Source organism: Hemicordylus capensis, chromosome 1 (assembly GCF_027244095.1).
Source record: "Hemicordylus capensis ecotype Gifberg chromosome 1, rHemCap1.1.pri, whole genome shotgun sequence".
In the NCBI taxonomy this organism is placed as follows: Eukaryota; Metazoa; Chordata; class Lepidosauria; order Squamata; family Cordylidae; genus Hemicordylus; species Hemicordylus capensis.
This window is the reverse complement of record NC_069657.1, coordinates 361,583,769-361,604,212: the sequence shown is the minus strand read 5'-3', so window position 1 is coordinate 361,604,212 and position 20,444 is coordinate 361,583,769. Positions and strand designations below refer to the sequence as shown.

Below are 20,444 nucleotides of genomic sequence, written 5' to 3'. Positions count from 1 at the left end.
TCCACAGCAGGAAGTTTTTCACACCCGGCTTTTAGTTTGCATCTCCTCTAGAATGGAAGTGTCCATTCATATATCGGCCAAATTTACCGCAAAGTCCCTGCGAGCTATCAGGGAGCACTTCACACACAATTCGAGTTTTTCATCGCACATTAGAGTGTAGCCCAATTTATATCCAGGGTTAAAAAATCCACTTTCTGCCTTGGGTTTTTTTTTGGGGGGGGGCAACTTTGAACACAGAAAACTCATGGTAAAGCCTGCTGTCTGGGAAAGCTCCAGTTGTTTTACACGCATCATGTTAATTTGGGGTGTAGAGAGAACAGAAGCAGTATTTCACATGAGTGAGCCCCATTCAAAATCCTCACCCAAAATCCAAATATACTTTTCATCCCTGTGGTTGAGCTTTGAAAGAATAACAAGTTGTCCTAGTAAGAATTAGCCTACTTTCCTTTCACTTTCTCTAAATCTGGACTAAATTTGGTGCAAATCAAGGTCCATAAGTTAGATCTCTTGCGCCTCAAAAGTTTACGCATCCGCCATCTTGAATTGGTGTGGATGACATCATCACAAACTATGCCACTGAGGCGTCCCTGTGTGTCACTCACTGCAACTGTACCTAATTTGGTCCAAATGGGTTAGACTGTCCACAAATCAGCCCGCTTGTGCCTCAGATGTTCACGTGGCCACCATCTTTAATTGGAGTGGATGACATCATCACACAGCATGCCATTTAGGCATCCCTATGTGTCCCTGAAGCTGTAGCAAATTTGGTTCAAATTGGTTAAGCAGTTCACAAGCTAGCCCACTTGCACCTCAAAAGTTTATGCGTCTGCCATCTTGGATTGGAGTGGATTACATCATCACAAACTACACCATTGAGGTGTCCCTTTGTGTCTCTACAACTGTGTCTGATTTGGTTCATATCGGTCCATGCGTCGCAAAGTTGATAGGTGGGGACACACGGACACACACACAGAATGCTGGGTGATCTTATAAGCCTACTGGAAAGTAGGCTAAAAATGGATATATAAGTTTGCAGCAGCACTGTGAAAGTAACTTCCCCACAATCCTCTAAAGTAATGTTACACCTTTTGCAATACTATGAATAAATATGCACGCACACAGCCAGCACTGTTTTGAATAAATATGCATATATGCAGCACTTAAAAAGAAGTACCTGCCCAAAGTGCCCTGCTGTGGAGAGGTGCAAAAATTCCCAACTAAACTAGCATTCAGTTTACTTGTATGCACTTCTGACAATATAGAGGAAGCTGGATTCACTTTGGATCTAAGGGACACACTGGCTGACATACTTAGTAAAGTTACTCAAAGCACTCCCGTTTAAATTAAAAGGATAAAATTCTTAACTGGTCCTTTTAATATCAAAGAGACCACTCTCTTTTTGTCTGTTTCCTCCCTAAATGGTGTGATGCATATGCCAAATCGTCCCCTGGATTTCTGGCATATTTTGTGTACTTCAGTTTCTTAAAAAGGGGGGAAATGCAGTCCTATCAGCTATTTCTGCAAGCAGAAATTAGAATAATGATGTTTCAGCTGGTAGCATGCTTTGAGAATAATAAGCATCTTAACTATTGAACCCTGGGAGGTTTGTGGGAGGCCATGTATATGGCCCCTCCTTTTCTCTCTCTACCACTCTGCCCCAGTTATCTAAGCTTACTGCTAATTGCAGAGTCAGTTTATTTTGAGTAATAGCTCTCTGCTTCAACTTAAAGACTAATTCTTCAAGAAAATTGAAAGAAGAAAGGAAGTCTTCTTTGATAAGAACATTGATATGTTGATGTTCTCCATATGTACCAGTATTCCAACTGATGCTTTAAAAACAATTCTTGTGAAATATTGATTGCTTCACATAAGGTTCAGATGGATTTTGCAGGCGGCACTTTCTCTCTCTAACAATGGAAGAGAAATAATAAACACCACAAAGTCAAACAAACAAACACAGTTAATACTGTAAACTCCTCTATAGCCTTCTCAAAGCTTCTTGTCGCCTGTCTGCATTTTTACACATGTCCCTTCTGTAATTCCCAAAACCACAGTTTATTTGTATATGTCTTCATCCCCTTTCACCCTTATTTCTTACCATTTCAGTCCTTGGACAACTGATGCAATGTTGTTCACATCTCTCTCATGTCTGCAGTGTTGTGTCTTCACACTGCACTCCAACTATGCCAGAACTTAAGCTGATAATTTAGATACTAATTAATTTCTTATAACAGTTTTCAAAAACTATGCAGATCTAATGCTATGTATCACCTGAATATACTGGTAGGATTGTTTAGAAAAACACAGCAACTACTGCATTTTGGAAGAAAGGGAATTCAATTTAATCCTGCCTGCTTTACTTATTTATTAAATTTTTATACTGCCTCACTCAGATGGCTCTAGGTGGTTCACAAATTTAACAAGTTGTTCTAGTAAAAACTAATCAGCCTACTTTTCTTTCACTGTCTCTACAACTGGAATAAATTTGGTTCAAATCAAGGTCCACAAGTTATATCTCTTGCCCCTCTAATTTTCAGGCGTCCGCCATCTTGGTTGCACTACAACTGTACCAAAGTTGGTTCAAATCGGTTAGACAGCCCTCAAGTTAGTGCACTTGTGCCTCAAAAGTTCACACATCCACCATCTTGGATCAGGGTGGATGACATCATCACAAACTATACCATTGGGGCATCCCTATGTGTCCATACAGCTGTAGCAAATTTGGTTCAAATCAGTTAGCCTGTCCACAAGTTAGTGCACTTGCGCCTCAAATATTTACGTGTCTGCCATCTTGAACTGGGGTGGATGACATCATCAAAAACTACACCGTTGAGCTGTCCCTATGTGTCCCTAAAGCTGTAACAAATATGGTTAAATCAGTTAAGCAGTTCAGAAGTTAGCTCACTTGCGCCTCAAAGGTTTATGGTTCCACCATCTTGAATCGGTGTGGATGACATAATCACAAACTACACCACTGAGGAATCTCTGTGTGTCACTCACTACAACTGTACTCAGTTTGGTTCAAATCAGTGAGCACTCCACAAGTTAGCCCACTTGCGCTTCAAAACGTTCATGCATCCACCATCTTGGATTGGGGTTGATTACATCATTACAAACTACGCCATTAAGGTCTCCCTATGTGTCCCTACAGCTATACCAAATTTGGTTCAAATTGGTTAAGCGGTTTACAAGTTAGCCCACTTGCGCCTCAAAAGCTTAAGTGTCTGCCATCTTAAATCGGGGTGGATGACATCATCAAAAACTACACCATTGAGGTTTCCCTGTGTGTAACTCACTGCAACTGTACCTAATTTGGTTCAAATGGGTTAGACACTCCACAAATTAGCCCACTTGCGCCTCAGATGTTTACATCACCGGCATCTTGAATCGGAGTGGATGACATCACCACACACCATACCATTAGGGCATCCTTATGTGTCCCTACAGCTCTACCAAATTTGGTTCAAATCGGTTAGGTGGTTCACAAGTTAGCCCACTTGTGTCTCAAAAGTTTACACATCTGCCATCTTGGATCGGGGTGGATGACATCATCACAAACTATGCCATTGAGGTGTCCCTATGTGTCCCTACAACTTTACCCGTTTTGGTTCATATTGGTCCAGGTGCTGCAAAGTTGATAGTGGGGACACACACAGAGACGGACACACACAAAGAATGCTGGGTGATCTCATAAGCCTACTGGAAAGTAGGCTAAAAAGCAAATAAAAACAAATAACTCATTAAAACAAAATTAAAACCAGTTTAAAATCATTTCAGTAAGCACTAAAAGCCAGGCTAAAAAAACACGTATCTTTTTAGCAGCTCTTTTCAAAACTGCTAAAACTCTGAAGTTTCTAATATCCACAGGGAGCACATTCTTAAGATTACAGGAGAAGCTACAGAGAAGGCCCAATCCCAAGTCGCTGGCAGGCGAGCTGGCAGCAACCGTAGACAGACCTTCCTGATGACCTTAATGTGTGGTGGGAATCATAAGAAGGCACTCTCCCAAGTAACCTGGTCCTAAGCCATGTAGTACTTTAGAAGTTGCCAGGACTTTGCATAATATGGTCTTTCCGAGTAGGGATGTGCACGAGCTGGTTCGGCGCCTCCTCTGGGAAGCACCAAACTGGCCCGAGCATCGGCGTTTGAGCCAGCTCAACAGGGCAGGGAGCAGCTCCCTTAAGGAGTGGGTAAGGAGCTCCCTACCTGCTCCTCCCCGCCCTGTTGCTTTTCCAGTTGCACGGGGCTGCGACGCTGTTCCCTACAGTTGGCACACACGTGGGCCAGCCATGTACATGCCAACACTGCAGAGAACTGCGTGGCCTGTTGGGGACCGGGCACTGTGCCTGGAAAAGTGGCAGGGTGCGGAGGAATAGGTAAAGAGCTCCTTAGCAGCTCCTTAAGGGAACCACTTCCCATCCTGCCAGCCTGTGCACATCTCTATCTCAAGAGAAGCCCCAGAGACCAATCTGGCTGTTGCATTTTTAAACTAACTGAAGTTTCCAAACAACATACAAAGGCAGAACCACATAGAGTGCATTGCAGTAGTCAAGCCTAGAAGTTACCAGTGAGTACACCACAGTTTTGAGATCATTATCTTAGGAACATAAGAACATAGGAAGCTGGCATATATTGAGTCAGATCATTGGTCTATCTAGCTCAGTATTGTCTTCACAGACTGGCAGCAGCTTCTCCAAGGTTGCCCTATCTTGGAGAAGCCAGAGAGGGAACTTGGAACCTAGATGCTCTTCCCAGAGCGGCTCCATCCCCTGAGGAGAATATCTCACAGGGCTCACACTTCTAGTCTCTCATTCATATGCAACCAGGGCAGACCCTGCTTAGCTAAGGGGACAAGTCATGCTTGCTACCACAAGACCAGCTCTTCGTCAAGGAACGGACGCAGCTGTCATATCAACCAAAGTTGATAGAAAGTGCTCCTGACCATAGCCTCCACCTGAGACACCAGAGTGAGGCCTGGGTCCACTCCCAAACTACATACTTGTTCCTTTAGGGGGAGTGCAACCCCATCCAGAACAGGAAGCTCTATCATTTCCCTTGAATTATGACCCCTCACCTACATCTCATTTGGATTCAGCTTCAAATTATTATCCCTCATCCATCCCATTACTGCCTGAAGGCAGACATTTAGGGGAGCTATACCATTTCCTGATGATGATTTGTAGGAATCTGACAATAAATACATAATTAACATGCACTTCTTTGTTAACTATACTTTTATTCAGTCATCCAAAAACATTTGGTTTAAGATGAGAGTTAAGATGCTTTACATTTTCACTCATGCTATTAAAAGTATGGAAATTGCTAGTTAAGGCGCCCATCTTGCCTTTTGCACCTTATAAACTGTAATGACTTCGTACAATCTCATTTATTTATTCATTCATTCAATTTATATACCACCCTTCCTAAAGTGGCTCAGGGCAGTTTACATTATTATTAATTATTTCTTGTTTACACAGTCAGACAGGTGTTATTGACTGGTTTGTTTTATCCAGACATCGAGTCCTTCTCAAGGACCTGGGATGGCTGAATTTTATTGTCAATGTTGTTGCTGTTGTTATAGATATCTTCGCAGAATATATCGTCGCATAATATAGGCTGTTCCCAGTAAAGTTGCTTTTTGTAATTGGCTGATGGTGATTTCTGTGGCCCCTATGGTGTTGAGCTGCTCTTCAAGGTCTTTTGGAACTGCACCCAGGGCGCCAATTACCACTGGGATTATTTTGGTCTTTTTCTGCCACAGCCTTTCAATTTCAATTTGTAGATCTTTGTATTTGGTGATTTTTTCTATTTCTTTTTCTTCCATTCTGCTATCCCCTGGTATTGCTATGTCAATTATTTTAACTTTTCTTTCTTTCTTCTCGACTACAGTTATATCTGGTGTATTGTGTGGCAGATGTTTGTCTGTTTGTATTATTATTATTATTATTATTAATTCGATTTCTATACTGCCCTTCCAAAAATGGCGCAGGGCAGTTTACAAAGAGAAATAACAAACAAATAAGATGGCTCCCTGTCCCCAAAGGGCTCACATTCTAAAAAGAAACATAAGACACACACCAGGAAGTATTGTGCTGGCGGTGGATAGGGCCAGTTGCTCTCCCCCTGCTAAATAAAGAGAATCACCACGGTAAAAGGTGCCTCTTTGCCCAGTTAGCAGGGGTAACTCAGAGCTCAGAGGTAACTACATTAAAACCAAGCACACAAAACAAAGGTTAATTTTTAAAAAACCATTTAAACCAGATTAAAACTCATTAAAATTAAAACTAGAAATTAAAAGCCAGGCTAAGAAGATGGGTCTTTAAAGCTCTCCTGAAGGCCTTCAAGGAAGATAACCCTCTTAAATCCCCGGGCAGCATCTTCCATAACCTAGGGGAGACAACTGAGAAGGCCCGATCCCAGGTTGCCACCAGATGAACTCGTGGCACCCAACGCCAGACCTTTCCTGATGATCTTAATGAGCAGTGGGGTTCTTGTAGAAAAAAGCACTTTCTCAGGTAACCCGGACCTAAGCCATTCAGGGCTTTAAAGGTAACTAGCTGACCTGGCGCAGAGCATCTACACCCCTAGTTCTCCCTGTCGTTCTTCCCTACTGTCTGAACTTTGCATACATTTATTCTGACGTGGGACTGCTCCATCCCAGCTCGCTAATTCCCCACACAGAGCCCGAACGTATTGTGCTCACTAATCACCCTGGAACAGTTCCATTAACATACCCCAAAGACCAATCTGGATGCCGTATATTGAATTAACTGAAGTTTCCAAACTATGTACAAAAGGCAACCCTACAAAGAACGCATTGCAGAAGTGCAACCTGGAGGTTACCAAATTGTGTACCACTGTTTTCAGGTCATTCTACTCAAGGAATAGGTGGAGTTGTCAAATGAATCACAGCTGGTAGAAAGGGCTTCTGGCCAGAAAAGGCTCCTCAGCTGGAAGCACCAGGGTGAGACCTGGGTCTAAAAGTACTCCTAAACTATGAACCTGTTCTTTCTGGTGGAGTGTAACCTTGTCCAGAACAGGAAGTTCTATCCTGTCTTACACATTACAACCTCCAACAATGAGCACCTCCGTCTTGCTTGGATTCAGCTTCAGTTTATTATCCCTCATTCAGCACATTACTGACTGTAGGCAGGCATTTAAGGGGCTAATGCCATAATGGAGCTGCCAGGCTCCAGAAGCCCACGTGAGAGGTGGGGTCTGGGGGTTCTTTAGCGTAAATAGGGACCAGGGCTGGCATGAGGCACAGGCCGCCTAAAGGCTGCCAAAGGGGGCCAACCTTTGGTGGCGGCCTTCAGGGGCGGAACAGAGGGATGGGGCCGACTTATTGCTTTGGATCATTGGAAAGAAGAGTCCTGCTCACTTCATTGCTGCTTAGTTTTTAGTTAGGCTTGATACAGGTATGTGTCTTGGGTTGAAAAGAGATGGGGAGGCAGGGGATGAACACTGGCAGTTATACCAGTGGTGGTGGGTAACTGATGAAGATATGGTGTTGGTAGGCCAGCGGGTCATTATAGGGGAAGGGAATTTAGAAATTTGATTGCCATTGCCCCTTCCAGCAGGCCTACCACCTCTTTGACCTTGGAGAGAAATGCCACCCCCCTACAGAACCTCACTTTATTACTCTGTAATGTCAGGTCGGTTCACAATAAATCTGAGGTAATGCATGACTTGATCATGGATAAAGGAGCTGACTTGGTATGTATCACAGAGACCTAGTCAGGAGAGGCTAGTGGTCCGGTTTGGTCCCAGCTTCTCCTAGAGGGTTACTCCGTGGTGGAGCAGGTGAGAGGATGTGGACGGGGAAGTGGGGTAGCTGTGGCCTACAAGAATACAAGGATTCCTGTCAGGGACTTGGCCTATGTTGAAAGTGTGTACCGAAGTCTAGGGACCAGGGATAAATTGGCACTCCTGCTGGTGTACCGATCACCCCACTGCCCAGTGGATCTCCAATTGGCTATCAACAGAGGGAGTGTGACTCTGCTGATCCTCTTGGATCTCTCTGCAGCTTTTGATACCATCGACCATGGTATCCTTCTGGACTGCTTGAGAGTGGTGGGATTGGGTGGCACTGTTTTACAGTGGTTCCGCTCTTAACTTTCTGGTAGATTCCAGATGGTGTCGCTTGGAGACTGTTGCTCTGCAAAGTGAGAACTGAAGTATGGAGTTCTACAAGTCTCCATACTGTCTCCAATGCTCTTTAGCTGCTGAGATACTATCCTCTCCATCTCTATTTTTAAAAAACATCTGAAGACCCATCTCTTCACTCAAGCTTTTTCAGCTTTTTAAATTTGTAGGTTTTAATTTTATACTGTTTTAAAATTGTTAAAGTGTTTTAACCTTTTATATTTGTTTTAATTGTTTTTATGTCATTGTTAACTGCCCAGAGACGAAAGTTTGGGTGGTATATACGTTAAATAAATAAATAAACAAATAAAATCTACATGAAACCGCTGGGAGAGATCATCAGGAAGTTTAGTGCTGGGTGTTATCAATATGCTGATGACACCCAGATTTACTTCTCCATGTTATCATCATCAGGAGAAGGCATATCTTCCCTAAATGCCTGCTTGAAGGTGGTAATAGGCTGGATGAAGGATAACAAACTGAAGTTGAATCCAAATAAGATGGAAGTACTGACTGTGGGGGGTGGGGTTGGGACCTGAGAGATGGTTTAGATCTGCCTGTTCTGGATGTGGTTACATGCTCCCTGAAAGATCAGGTACGTAGCTTGAGTGTGCTTCTGGACCCCAAGCTCTCCCTGGTTTCTCAGGTTGAGGTGGTGGCCAGGAGCGCTTTTTATCAGCTTCAGCTGATATGTCAGCTATGTCCATTTCAAGAGGTGAATGACCTTAAAACAGTGGTACATATGCTGGTAACCTCCAGACTTGACTACTGTAATGCACTCTACATGGGGCTGCCTTTGTACGTAGTCCAGAAACTACAATTGGTATAGAATGCGGCAGCCAGATAGCTCTCTGGGACAACACGAAGGGACCATCTAACACCAGTTTTGAAAGAACTGCACTGGCTGACGATATGTTTCCGGGTGAAATACAAAGTGCTGGTTATTACCTATAATGCCCTTAATGGCTTGGGACCAGGTTATTTAAGAGAGCGCCTCCTTTGTTATGAACCCTCCCGCCTTTCATGATCTTCTGGAGAGGTCTGGTTACGGTTGCTACCAGCTCGTCTGGTGGCAACTCAGGCCCGGGCTTTCTCTGTGGCTGCCCCAGGGCATTGGAATATGCTCCCTGATGAAAAAAGAGCATCTCCTTCTTTGTTTTCACGAAGACACTCAAGACTTTTCTGTTCTCGCAAGCTTTTAATTAGAATTTTAATAATTTTAATAATTTGTTTTATATTGCTTTAATCATGTTTTATGTATTTTAATCTGTGATTTTAATGTTCGGCTTTGTACACCGCCTAGACATTTACATATCAGGTGGTATAAAAATATGATAAATAAATACATAAATAAGGTACACACACTCAATATAAGTTAATACTCTCACAGGGATCCTGGTAAGGGAGATGTTATTTTTTATGGACCACAGCCTCTCCAATTCTCCACCCCACCCACTTCCTCTATCCTGCTCAAGAACAGAGTACCTTGGGGGAAGATCTTGGGCCCATATAGGACCACTAGCCTCCCCCACCAGTCTAAGCAGAGCGAACTCTGCTTAGCAAAGGGGACAATTCATGCTTGCGACCACAAGACCAGCTCTCCTCCCTTTTATCTAGCTTCATGTGATTATTTACTTACATAGAGTTGAATTCGTATACCACCTTTCATTAAAATAATCTGAAGGCAGTTTACAAGACAATTAAAACAAACTATAAAAACTGCACAATAAAAATTAAATTGGAATATAAAAATACAAATTTAATTTAAAAGTTTTTTTAAAAATGTACAACGTAACCATAAGATACAAAGCAGCAGCAACAGAACATTCATATAAAAGCCTGGGTAAAATGCCAAGATTTTAGAGCTTCCTAAAACCTGTGATGGAGACTGGGGAGTGGATGCCCAATGGGACAGTATTCCAAAGTCTGGGGGCAATAACTGAGAAGGCCCTGTCCTACATGCTTGACAGCCGTGCCTCTCTCACCATTGGCACGTGGAGTAGAACCCTCTCCATTGATCTTGTAAAGTGGGCAGAAATCCTTGGGAGCAGGCAGTCCCTCAGATATCCAGAGCCCAAACTGTTAAGGGCTTTGAAGGTCAAAACCAGCACCTTGAATTGGAACAGGAAACAGATTGGCAGCCAATGTAGCTCTTTCAAAATGGGAGTAATATGGTCCCAGCAACCCCATGTACAGCGTGTTACAGTAATCCAGCCGTGATGTGACTAAGGCACAGGTAACAGTGGCCAGATCTGCCTTCTTGAGAAAGGGACGTGGCTGGTGCACTAGCCAAAGCTTTGGCCACTGCCTCCTCCTGAGCTTCCAAAAGCAGAGCCAGGTCCAGCAACATCCCCAAGCTGCACACCTGTTCTTTCAGGGGGAGCGCAACCCCATCCAGAACCGGTCAAATCTTCTTATCCTGATTGGCTCTCCTACTGACCAACAGTACCTCTGTCTTGTCTGGATTCAATCTCAGTTTGTTAGCCCACATCCAACCCATCACTGCCTCCAGCCCCCAATTCAGGACAAGTCCCCGGATGACGTCTCCCAGCAGTTTCATGTAGATGTTAACAGCATGGGGGATAAAAGGGGACCCACAAGCCAATGGCCATGGAGCTGAGCAGTAGTCCCACAGCACCACCTTCTGGACCCTTCCCCCAAGAAAGGAACGAAGCCACTCTAAGGAAGTGCCTGCAATCCCTATACTCAAGAGGTGGTCCAGAAGGATACCATGGATGATGGTATCAAACGCCGCTGATGTCCAGCAGAACCTACAGGGACACACTACCACTGTCTAGCTCCTGGCATAGGTCATCCACTAGAGTGACCAAGGCAGTTTCAGTTCCATATCTATAATGGAAGCCAGATTGAAAGGGGTCTAGATAATCCATATCATCCAATATCCTCTGCATCTGGGATGCCACCACACGCTCTGTCACCTTGCCCAAGAAGGGAAAGTTGGAGGCGCAGTTCATCTCTTTCTCTATCACACAATGTCATATAAAAGCTGATACACTCCATACCCAACACTCGTGCCAATGCCATATGCAAGGTTATGCATAATCTTATGCAAGGTTTGCACAATCCTTGCCCTATCCTTTTTGAGGGAAAGAAGTCATGCAAGCAATTGTTGGTGTAGAGCACACAGCTCATCTATTGTGTCTCCTGAATAATGGAGGGGAACAGGTCCTACATCATGCAAAGGGTGAATACACGTCCACACTAGGGCTGTTTTATAAGCTTTCATAAGCAGCAGCATGGAATGCCCCAAGCAAACGGTGAGGATTCTGAACATAGATATACACAGCATGAGACAAGAATGGAGGATAATTCAAATGGCCCAGAGATGTGAGTTTTGGGCGGTATAGAGGTGTGTTAAATAATAATAAACTTACAAAATTAGAAGTAAAGATAAGAGGAACAAAATGAATATAGCAGCCATAACCACAAATAATATACTTCTTTACCATTCCAACTCTAGATCTTTATATCCCAATGCTAAGCATGTTTTAATGAGGAAAGGAGAGGATCTCTAAAATAAAACAAAACAAAAATAATGGGCAGCGTCCAGACTAGTTAGTCATGACTAAGCACCACTGAAATAAATGAGACAGGTTAATAATGAGTAACTGAAGTCCTATTATTTTCAATGGGACAGTCATGCCTGAATTCAGTCTGGAACTTGCCTTTTAAGCATTTATTCTGAAGTAAGTCACACTGGCTGACATCCAGAGCAACAGAGTGAGGATGTAATGGGAGTGGTTTCTTTGCAGCCAGAGTCTTTCCCACTGTGTTGTCTGTGGTGGGAAAGGACTGATTTTGGGAGATCTTCCCTGCCTTTAGAATTGCAATGTGCCTTCCAAAACTATGTTCCTCTGGTCTGTGATACCTCAGGGACATAGCTTTGGAAGGTAAAGGGCAATTCCAAAGGCAGGAAGAATCACCCAAAATTGCCCCCTCCCACATGAGTGGATGCAGCGGCAGTGGGGAAGCGTCCAGCTGAGCATATGCAGCTCCCATTGCATCCTCACTCTGGATATCAGTCACTGATTTTAATTAGGCTGTAATCTTGAGCAAACATTCTAGGCATTGCCCTATTAAGCTGAATAAGAGCTACCTTCTAATAAGTGTGTCTAAGATGGCTAGTTCAGGCAATCTTGTATGAATGGAAAGCACATGGGGAGGCTGCTAATGTTAGAAGTGAGAATTCTAAAGCATTGCTCTTAGCAGTAACCTCTTCTGGCCACTAGAGGCACAATGTGATGTGAATAGGACTCTCTTGGTCAGAATCAAATAGAATTGTTCAGTCGTTGTTGAAAGCTAGTGCCTGTTTGGGTATGTTGTTCAATGTCTCTCTCTTAGTATGTGATGTTTTAGTTTCTTAATAAATCTTTGTTTTTTTGAACTCAACATAATGTCTTTAGATAATCTCTTGGGCAGCACACTCTGCTGTGACAACTTTGAGATTTCTTCTTAACTCCTCCTCTGCTGCATCTTTGGCCCACGATCACAGCTGGCTCCAGAAGGCTCCTGAACCATCCGGAGTGGCTTTTGGGTGGGCGGGGAGGAGAAACGTGAGGTGCTCAAGCAGGAAAATAAAATAGAACTGCCCCAGTGTACATGCCTAACCATTTGAATCTTGGTCTCAGTCACTGTGGTTCTGTAGTGCCTCTGAATTATCACAATGAATGCAGACCTCTGCTTCTGAGCAAGTACTTGTGCTGTATCTGACATAACATTTAACAGCTATTCTTCTTAGCTAAAGGACTATTCCTTTTTTGCTAATAAAAAGGGAATTCACAAGAATGGAGACAATTTATTTTGAACCTGCAAAATTGAGTTTTAAACCAGCTCATGCTATCGTGCTAATTAGAAACATTATTTACTAAGATTCCAACAATTGTATTACAAAATGTTGTTGTGCTACATGGTGGAGGAAAAGAGCCTAGTGTAATTGGCTTTAAATCACAATATGTGATTTGACCATAAATGTCAAGATGCAGAATCAGCAGACTTTGGTTATTAAACTCCCTCAAAGGGACTTGATCTGCTACAAGTAAGTATAACTTCATATGACTTATACTATATCTATAATTGATTCACACACACACACACACACACACACACACACACACACACACACACCATTTGTTTTTTATTTTTAATGAAAACTAGCATTTTCAGGATTCTAAGGGCTAGTTCACACAATTACAGCAATGTCCGGTAACCATTAAACCTGAGATTCTCTTGGCACACATGCTCCCACATTGCGTGTGGTCAGAACTTCGAAAAAGTCAACAGTCACTGGCTGGCAGCATGTCAACCCAGCACCCACCCAGGATCAGATGCAATCTTACCCCTGGACTTCAGAGCCGAAGTCCAGGGCCTCCGCAACTCCCGGGGGCCCCAAATCCTCTTTAGTCTGTCCTGGGTGGTGTGGTCACTCAGCCGAGCATGATGATGCTTAATTTGCAGGGGAAGGGGATGGGGGCTCCAAAATTACCTAGGTGCACCTCTGCACAGGATTGACAGCCGGAGTTCAAATCTAAGATTACCGATCCCAGGTGAATGCCTGGTTGACACACTGCCAACAGAGATCATCAACTTTTTATGGGTTCTCACAACATGCTCCGCAGAAGTGCACACACCATGATAATTTGAATTTAATAGTTACCAGACATTGCGTGAACCAGCCCTAACTATATCTGGGGATTGTGGGAAGCGGAGAGACATATGGAGAGCATTGTGGGTTTGAAGTTGTCAGACCTGGGCTAAGATGTCATGATAGAACACAATTCAAAACAATGAGCAGAAAAACTGACTTCCAACATATGTTGGAAGCTATAGGTTCTCAAATATTTTGTGTCTCCATAGACATCCTGAGAGAATCTTATAACTAGAGATACTTAAATAAATGACAAAAACACAAACAAACATACTGTCCCATAGGGAATAATGTGTATTGCTGGAGGTAATGACTGAACCAACAACTTGCAAACCAACATGCGATTCAGAAGTTGTTGGGTTTCCCCCCTTTCTGAGAGATCTGTGGTACCTTTATATTGCAGGAACATTAATCCAACTTACCTGCAGGTCATACAGATATCTGAAGCTATTCTTCTGATTAGCAGCTCTTCTTACAGCCTGAGCCAATTCCACAGCTCCTCTGCCCCCATCTGACCAATGATAGCAAGCCACAGCATCAGAAGCACCAGACTGCTTGGCAATCTCACAGACTAAATCAATCTCAGCAGGAGAGTCCGTCCTGCCAACAAAACAATTATTTCATTACTTTTTCTCAACCAGTCATATCTGCCAAATAGTCCCTCATATATGCGGCTAAGTAGGAAGACTACACACAATACTGAATGCTGATATGAACTTTGCATTGGGTATGTTTTTGGTGCTGTGCTGGATAAACGTGCCAGTCTAGGCAAGAATAAATGTAATTTATACTTCTGTATCAGGGTGAGAAAAATTCAGGAGGGCAGATGCCAGGACTGGCTCCACATTTCAGAGAACCCTTGGAAAACTACCCTCCATGTGGCCCCTCCTATTTGGTTTGGTTCTGAGAGAGTTACTTCACTATCAATGCATGAAGGCTATGGGCACAGAGATGGCCTCAGGGCTCAGTAGTGGGCCTTTTTGAGGGTCCTGGGCTCCCAGCATTTGTTCAGCTATATTGACACCTGATGTTGGCCCTGCCAGTTGCCACTGAAATTAATGAAACAGGTCCTGGCAACTAGCACTTGGCTTGCTGAAAAGATCAGGAAGATGATTGCTTCTCCTCCTGTAAGTTGTTGCTCCATGTGTGAGTTGTCCACCCCCTCCTTTTACTTCCTCAGTCCCCAATCACAGCCATCAAGGAAGGGCTCCCAAGTGATGACTTCCAAGTAGGCTTGAGCTCTGGGCTTCTCTCAGTTAAGATCTGCCAGGAAGAAGTGGAAGGTGGGGGTGGGACAGGGAGAGGGAGGGAGGGAGAGAAAGAGAGAGAGAGAGAAACCAAAACACACCAGCAAGACCAAGATTTCTCTTCTCACTGGCACACAAAGATCTCTGTCTCTCCCTCTTTGTAAGCTTCCTCCTACATTTTGTAAAACCTTTTGAACCACTGTCATGCACATATGTAAGTATAATAATACACAGATGTTTATATACTGGAGAGCTTTCCTGTGGGATTGGTGTGATTAAGGAAGTCATTTCTAATGGTTTAATGTAGCTGGTAAAAATACTACATCATACACTGGTACATCATATACAAAATCATATCATACACAAAAATAGTACACCAGACAATTTATCCAAATGGCCCCACCCACTACATGATACAAGATGTGAGCATGCATGCCCCCCACTCCCTAATATGTCACCACGTAACTTTATAATTGCATGGGGGAGAAGCTCTTCACAATTTAAACACTATAAATTGTGTAGGGGGTAATGGTAGACTGAACTGTCTCCCTATATGATTGAGGTTGTGGGGTGGTGTACTGGGAATGAGACAGGACTGGCAATTTGAAGGATTGGGACATGTAAGCTGGCTAGACATGTCTGACTAAAATGACTGACTGTAAGAGCTGTACTTACTTAAGTCACTAAAAAAAGAGCAATCTCAGCCTACTAGTGTGCTCAACCACTGAAGCAGGCAAAGCAATTGGAAGCTGGACATTTCCTCCTCTTCCACAGAAAGCAAAGGCCAGAGAGAAGGCATTTGTGTACTGTATTGACCTGAATCCGCCACAGTTTTTCCAAAGTTCTTTGATGTTTGAAATTGGAAAATTGTCTTAAATTCAGGGTCCTCTTCCTTTTGAGTAAGTAATATAACCTATTTTTAAACCACATTTTTAAGGGATTGTCCTAAATTCAAGGTCATCTTCTATTTGGGTAAATACAGTACTTCTGAGATGCTGAACACAGTGGCCAGCACATTGCATAAGGCAACACTGACATTTTCAGGGCAGCTGCACATGTGAAAGCCAGCTCCATGGGTGTTGTGCAAGAGTGCAGATGTGCAACTACTTAAAATGGTGTGCGGGCAATTGTGAAACACTACTTTCACTGGAAACAATGGAAGTAGCACTGCACAAGCACAACTGCACTTTTGTGCAACACTGCTTTCACATACACAGCAGCCCCATAGGTCAGAAAAACTTGTGTTGCCTTGTGCAACATGTCGGCCAGTGTCTATAATATAAATGGAACTGCAGAGTATCTGTCATGTATGCCCTAAAATAAGTGTTTGATTATTTCCCATAGAATGAGCAGCATGTAGGCAACTCACCAGAAGGGCTGTGTGTGGTTGGGATGATGATGGACCAGAGGTGGCCATAAACTGCACACCCACCCAAGGTGTGCAGAGGTGTACAGGTATACAAGGTGTACAGAAGGAAAACTGTAAAGAACTGACTGAGAGGCAAGGCAGAGAATCTTTTCATAACAGAACAAACAGAATAGGAAATGAGGCTTTGCAAAAGTACAAAGGCTGATGTAAGGAATTCAAAACTCTCAAGTAGGACATATGGCTGGGATTAAAGCCAAGCGAAAGCAGTGCCATATAATTACAGGTACACCTATCTTCTCATTTTACCTTAGATCCTACACCTAAGCATGCAAAAAATGGAATTATGCCTGATTAAAAACAAAACCAACACTACAAAACATTACAACGCCTTTGTTGGTGGTGCCCCTGAAGAATTTTGTTAAAGTTTTGATTAATCCTCCAAAACTTGGTCAGGCTCTTCAAGAATTTATAGTAAAGAACTGAAGATTAAAAGCATGACTTATTCAGTCTTCAATTTTATCCTATGTACAAATCTGCTAAAAATAAACAGTAGTCTTGCCAAAGTGTAGAGAATTGAAATACATGGCCTTTGAGGTTCCATTCCTTCTGTAATATCCAATTAACACTGATTAAAGTTCTTGGTTGGTGAGATGACAGCATTAAATACATTTTAAATATTAAAGACTATTAAATACATTTAGTAGTCATCAAGAACTTGGTAAGAGAAGAAAAACCATAGGATAGCATGCTCATGCCTAGTTCCAGCACTTAAACTTACAATATGAGGTTATTTTCTCAGGGTGGGGGGAAGGACAAACCAGTTTACCTGAAAACATTCAGAGCAACCACAACTGGAACGCCAAAGAGTTGTGCAATTTCTATTTGCTTCCGTAAGTTACTGCAGCCATCAGACACCAGCTTGAGATTCTGCACGTGGAAGGAGAGAAATCTAAAAGTTACTGGAAACCTTTAATAATAACTTTACTTACTTACTTATTTATTTAACTAACATATTTTATACCGCCCAAAACTTACGTCTCTGGGCAATTTACAACAAAATAAAAACAACATTAAAACATTAGTTAAAAACAATAACAAGAAATTTAAAATATGACAATGTAAAAATTTTAAAACAATATTCTAAAACAACATTAAAAACAATCAAAACAGTATCAGTTAAAAGCCTGGGTGAACAGGTGCATCTTTAAAGACGTTTAAAAAATTGTCAGAGATGGGGAGGCTCTTATTTCACTAGGGAGCGCATTCCAAAGCCTCGGGACAGCAATGGAGAAGGCCTGTCCCTGAGTGGCCACCAGACAAGCTGGTGGCAAATGCAGACGAACCTCTCCAAATGATCTCAATGGGCAGTGGGGTTCATAACAAAGAAGACGTTCTCTTAAATACCCAGGGCCCAAGCTGTTTAGGGCTTTATAGGTTATAACTAACACCTTGTATTTTGCCCGGAAACATATCGGCAGCCAGTGTAACTCCTTCAATACAGGAGTAATATGGTCTCTCCTAGCTGCCCCAGAGACCAGTCTGGCTGCCGCATTCTGAACCAACTGTAGTTTCTGGACTACATACAAGGGCAGCCCCACATAGAGCGCATTATGGATTACCAGCAGATGTACCACAGTTTTGAGACCATCTATCTCAAGAAATGGACGTATCTGGCATATCAGCCAAAGCTGATAGAAGGCACTTCTGGCCACTGCCTCAACCTGGGACACCAGGGAGAGACTTGGATCCAGAAGTACCCCCAGACTGCGTACCTGGACTCTGCGGACCAGCAGAGTCACACTTCCTCTGTCAATTCCCAGCGGGAGATCATCCATCAGGACGACCAAGGAGTCTCCACCCCATAGCCAGCCCGGAAGCCAGTTTGAAATGGGTCTAGATAAGGTCTAGATAATTAGAAGCCTTTATAGTTATCCCTCAATAATATGGTTTTATTAAAGCCACATGAAAAAGTGAAATGAATTCACGTTCAGCTATATCGCCAAAAGCATGGCAGCAAATAAGACAACTCAACCTTGTAGCCACCAAAGTACCTGTCTAACCACATCTCAGAAATGTTCCCGGGTTATGGCACCAGGAGTTAAAGTTACTGCCCAACTTGCCCTGTTCTGACTCACAGCGCCACCTAAAGGGTTTACATGGTAAAATGAATTCAATATAGATGTTTCTACTTCATAATTCTTATCCCAAGATACTTATTATTAATACTCATTCCATGCCTCCAAGGAAGCTATATTCAGCATGTGATCAGTTCTAGGCAGGTCGAATCCAGGACTGGACCATAAAATTTACTCTACTGAAAACCTTTAAAAACTATTATATCAGAAACAGAAGACTAATTTTGGACACTGCTAATCTATAAACTCTAAAGATGGAGTTGCAGAACTGGCTGACAGTGGTTCTTGGATGAATGCATATCTGTGACTCACAGGAGACTGCTGGTGGTGGTGGTGGTGGTGGTAGGCAGGGTCAACAGAGCAACAAGAGACTAATGCTGCATCAAACCTTTCTGGAAGTCCCACAAAAAGAGTTCATATGTACAGACATATCCTCCTGGGATGTACAGAGACTTCAATCAAGGACAGGGGAAGGGGAAATCCAGGGAATTAAAAAAGAGAGAGAAAAGAGAGTGTTGAGATAGGAGGAGGAGTGAAAGTATATTACAATGGGGGGAATCTGGCGGGTGTGTGTAGTGCCATGATATGGAGTGTATGAGAAAATATGAGTGAGAAAGAGTGTGAGTAAGAATGTGTGCATGAGACTCCTTCCATTCCTCACTTTTTAAGGAGGCCCATGGAAGAGGCTTGTACAGGGACCACAAACATTCAGAAGCCTGCTGTTACTGTGGCATTAACAAGAGGATACCTAGGTAATTTGGGAGCCTGGACCTAAAGGCCTTTGGAGGCCACATACACACACACCCCTGCAAGTTAGTGTAGTGTGCAGTGCGGGCCAGTGGTGACCACACCACCCCGGACAGACTAAAGAGGATTTGGGGGGGCCCAGGAGGTGTGGAGGCCCCAAGTCCAAGGGTAAGAGTGCCACTGGCATTAACAAAAGTGGTCACTATCTTGTTAGTCCTGTTCACATACTGAAAAACCCTTGTATACCCAACGTACAATGGAGCATGTTCCACGGAATACATTTTTTGTGGGCAGGAAGTTACTTCCATTAAAATAATGAAGTAGAAAAGCAATATTCCCATGCAATGAGCTACTGCTGTTTTGGAAAAAAAGCCCAAATTATCAAGGTGATATAATATGACCAATTGCTGAGACATGAGACATTGAAACTAAGACAATATACACTTGTTAGTCATCAAAACGAGAACACACATTTTTGTGAAACTAAAAATTCACAGTTTCTGGCAGTAAGAGCACTATTTGCAATCCCTTTCTAAATAATGAGACACAAAAAGTAGGGATGTGCATGAATCGGCATTCGGATGGTTCGGCATGGTTCGGGGATGGGGTTACATGTAAGAAGCAGGAAAGGTACCCATACCCCCGTGCACACATTTCTCCTGCCAGCGCTGTCGCCAAAACCACTGGCACGGGGCTGCTGTATACCTCCTTGCAGCCCCAGTCAGCATCATACTCGAAGTGGCTGGTGCATGTCGAATGCACGCACACCAGCCACTTCTGGTACAACACTGACTGGGGCTGCAAGGAGGTATGCTGCAGTCCTGCGCCAGCGGTTTTGGTGATAGCACCGGAGGAGGAAACACAGTGGGGGGAGGGGAAAATGCAGTGGGGGGTGGGCACCCTCCCTGCTTTACTGGCCCAGAGGGCAATAGGGCATATTCCTGGTGCACCCCACCCACGAGGTGCCCCTGTGACCCAACTCCCACCTTTAATTACCCATTCTGCTCAAAACCTGGTGCCCTCCCCACATACATTCCACTGCCCTCTCAGTGCCCCCAGTCTGGCCCTGTCCTTAAAGGTACTCCCCTGTTGGACCGCCTGAATGCCGGACCTTCGAACCAGTTTGGCAGTCTGTA

At 43.4% G+C, this 20,444-nt stretch overlaps 1 protein-coding gene across 2 annotated transcripts in view; it reads right to left on the bottom strand.

Annotated features, from left to right (window-relative positions):
- MTHFD1L (methylenetetrahydrofolate dehydrogenase (NADP+ dependent) 1 like) overlaps nt 1–20,444 on the bottom strand; it is a 226,496-nt gene that overhangs the window by 78,055 nt on the left and 127,997 nt on the right. For both annotated transcript variants that reach the window (XM_053292356.1, XM_053292364.1), the window contains 2 exons: nt 17,253–17,353; nt 14,233–14,410 (listed from right to left, as the gene is read on the bottom strand). In XM_053292356.1, coding sequence (XP_053148331.1) covers nt 14,233–14,410; nt 17,253–17,353 — 279 coding nt within the window. The remainder of the gene's footprint in view (nt 1–14,232; nt 14,411–17,252; nt 17,354–20,444) is intronic.